The following is a 3,067-nucleotide window of genomic DNA, read 5'->3' on the forward strand; positions in this document are numbered from 1 at the left end:
TTGTGTTTTCAAAATTGAAACACTATGTAATAGTTCACATTGCCTTGTTGCTCTGGAAGTGAGGTAAAAACATCTTACCTGTACGAATTTTTTACGACTCCAAAATCAACTAAAAATTTTCTTTTTGTGTCATTAGTTATTTTGTTTTATGTCAATATGATCGTCCTTTTCAGGTTTGAGAAACAAGATGGGGTGGTTTTGATGGCCACTACCCGTAATCTCAAACAAATAGACGAGGCACTACGTCGTCCTGGTAGAATGGATAGGATATTTCACCTTCAGCGGCCAACACAAACAGAAAGAGAGAAGATACTGCGAGTTGCTGCCGAAGAAACTATGGATGAAGATCTTATTGACTTTGTAGATTGGAGAAAGGTAATCATAAGTACTTTCTGTTAGGTTGTTGCCCACTTTTCAGTTGCATGTTTGTTTTACAATAGAATATAATGTCATTAACTTTTTTATTGAAAAAAAGTTGTTTCACGACCAGTTAAGGTAAGGAAAAAAGGAAATAGGAGCTTATAATTGTTTACCCTGATTGATTCAAGTTTTTTTTGAAGCTCTTCATTTTATTTGTTATGGTGGGGCACTATCTTGATCTTCTCTTTCTTCCTCTCCTCAAAAATTCAATTATATCATGACTTTTTATGATGTGCTATTTGATAAGTTGTTTCTTGACTCAATTGAGAAACTCTCTGCTGCTTAAGCTTGATTTTTTTGGGGCTTCTGAAGGCTCATCCTTTTCGATTAACTGAACTTATTGTATGCTAACGTGTTTCCCTGATTTGCTTGATTTAACTAGCACTCGTACATCTATTTACTAATTTAATAATACTTACCATTTCCTATTGATTGGGATTGTTTTACTTGAACTGTTTTATTAGTTAAAATTGATGGTCAGCATTAGTTTCCTATTTTTTTATTTTTTTCCCCTCATCGCTATTTACTTAACTTGGCTTATTTTTTTTTAAAGAAATACCTCTCTACCTCTCTCTCTCTCTCTCTCACACACACACACACACACTCACACTCTTGCCTGCCTGTAGCATGGTAACCTACTGCATCTAGCCAGTTCTTTTGGATTTAATGATTAGGCAATTGATTTGGTATAGCTCAGCATTATCTTGATGTTAACATCGTTGACTGGGCAGTGGGCACTGTTCTCCATACATGATTGTTACTACTACGACTTAGTCAATCCCTTGATCAGATCTAGACCTTAATGAAAATAATAAACCATGGCAGAATTCATATGTAAGACAATCAGGGGCATCTCAGGGCCGAGGATCACATACAAAACCCCAGCACAGCGCCCATCATTGACGATGATTGAATTTTCCTGTGGCTTCTCCAGCTCCTGAGGCCAGTTCAGTGAACTTATTGTGCAACAATTACTCACTTGATTACTCTAAACTTTCACGCAAATGTATGAAAATTTTAATCTCTTTTAGAGAAGTATATCATGTACTAGTCTTATCGAATCATTAGTACCAAATTGATAATTTAACAACTAGGAATTATAAATCTAGTACCAAAAAATGCTATTGTTAACATCCTTATTAGTGTCCTTCTTAAACACTAAGACACCATCCTGCAGGTTGCTGAAAAAACTGCTCTTCTTCGTCCTATAGAATTAAAACTTGTACCAGTGGCTTTGGAAGGTAGTGCTTTCAGGAGCAAGTTTGTCGACATGGATGAGCTTATGAGCTATTGCAGCTGGTTTGCAGTAAGAACTGTTGCTCCCATCATCATGATAGCATCCTGATAATTACTTTGCAAAATATTTTATTTCATCCATGATCTTTATGCTATCCCTCATTGTACAAATACATTTCATGTCTGTTCTGGCTCCTTGACTCGAGATATAATGGTTAGAGCATTCTCATAAGACTCGTTTTCTCTTCCTTCCCATTCCGCATTGTAAAGTGATAATGTTGGCTGCCACTATTATCATCATTATTATCTCATCATTTTCATGATGTCATTTCGTCAATTTTGACTCATCTAATGCTTGAGCAAATTTTTCTCCTTATCACTTTGTGCACCGTGCATTTACTTGTGACTCGGTGCGAATAATTTTCCAAATAAATGAAAGTTTGTATCATTTTTTATAACGGCAGCAAAAATCTTTCTTATTAAACTTTAGGAAATTAACTGAACATCCCATAAAGATATCAATAATGTGTAAGCACCTGATGTACCACTTTGATTTTGTATGGTTGGCATAATATGCTGTGAACATTTGGCCACCGTTTGGCTAAATTTATAAATATTTATAAATGATCAAACTTCATTTTTAACCACATTTTCAAATGAACCCATAAGTATCATCCACTTATCATTGACTCATTTCTATCTATTTATAAATTAAACCGTTTGTAAATTCTTTCCAAACGAAGGCTTAGTTGGTATTTAGGAAATTTACTCTATATTAATTGCTACATGCAGACTTTTGGTGGCATGGTCCCCAGATGGCTGAGGAAAACCAAAGTTGTGAAAAAGTTGAGCAACATGCTGGTAAATCATCTTGGATTGACATTGACAAAAGAGGATTTGCAAAATGTCGTCGACTTGATGGAACCATATGGCCAAATAAGTAATGGTATAGAACTGCTGAATCCACCTCTTGATGTAAGTAACCTTTCAGACAAATGTTATTTATTACATCTCTTTTGGGGTTTATTAATCAGTTAATCTTGCTTTTTTAAATTTTGTTTAGATATTTTTTCAAAGTTATTAGAGTAACCGTATCTTGGTACACATGTTTTAGCAATTCCCGCAGCCTGTTAACTAAAGAAATAAAAATACAAAAATTAAATCAAAGAAGAGTGAACTCACATATTATGAACATTTTTTACCAAGAAGTAGCTTCTAAGCATGTCAATGGGCAAGTGATGAAGGTCCTATTACATATATTAATTGGAAGACTTTCCAAGTTAGATACTTATTTTAGGTAGTAATTAGGACTTTATTTAATAGATTTTAGAGTATTTGATTGGTTTTTTCCTACTTAATTTAGAGCCCGTCTGGGAGAGCTACCCCCCCCCCCCCCCCCCCCCCTTCTTTT

The 3,067-nt window shown here is 34.9% G+C and overlaps 1 protein-coding gene across 1 annotated transcript in view; it reads left to right on the forward strand.

Annotated features, from left to right (window-relative positions):
- The window catches only part of LOC111388397 (probable inactive ATP-dependent zinc metalloprotease FTSHI 5, chloroplastic), a gene marked incomplete at both ends in the record, with an annotated part of 17,657 nt that overhangs the window by 5,642 nt on the left and 8,948 nt on the right, over window positions 1-3,067 (forward strand). The window contains 3 exons of the mRNA XM_023013084.1: window positions 60-375; window positions 1,598-1,726; window positions 2,449-2,631. Coding sequence (XP_022868852.1) covers window positions 60-375; window positions 1,598-1,726; window positions 2,449-2,631 — 628 coding nt within the window. The remainder of the gene's footprint in view (window positions 1-59; window positions 376-1,597; window positions 1,727-2,448; window positions 2,632-3,067) is intronic.

The sequence above is a fragment of the Olea europaea genome, unplaced genomic scaffold (assembly GCF_002742605.1).
Source record: "Olea europaea var. sylvestris unplaced genomic scaffold, O_europaea_v1 scaffold4897, whole genome shotgun sequence".
NCBI classification, from domain to species: Eukaryota; Viridiplantae; Streptophyta; class Magnoliopsida; order Lamiales; family Oleaceae; genus Olea; species Olea europaea.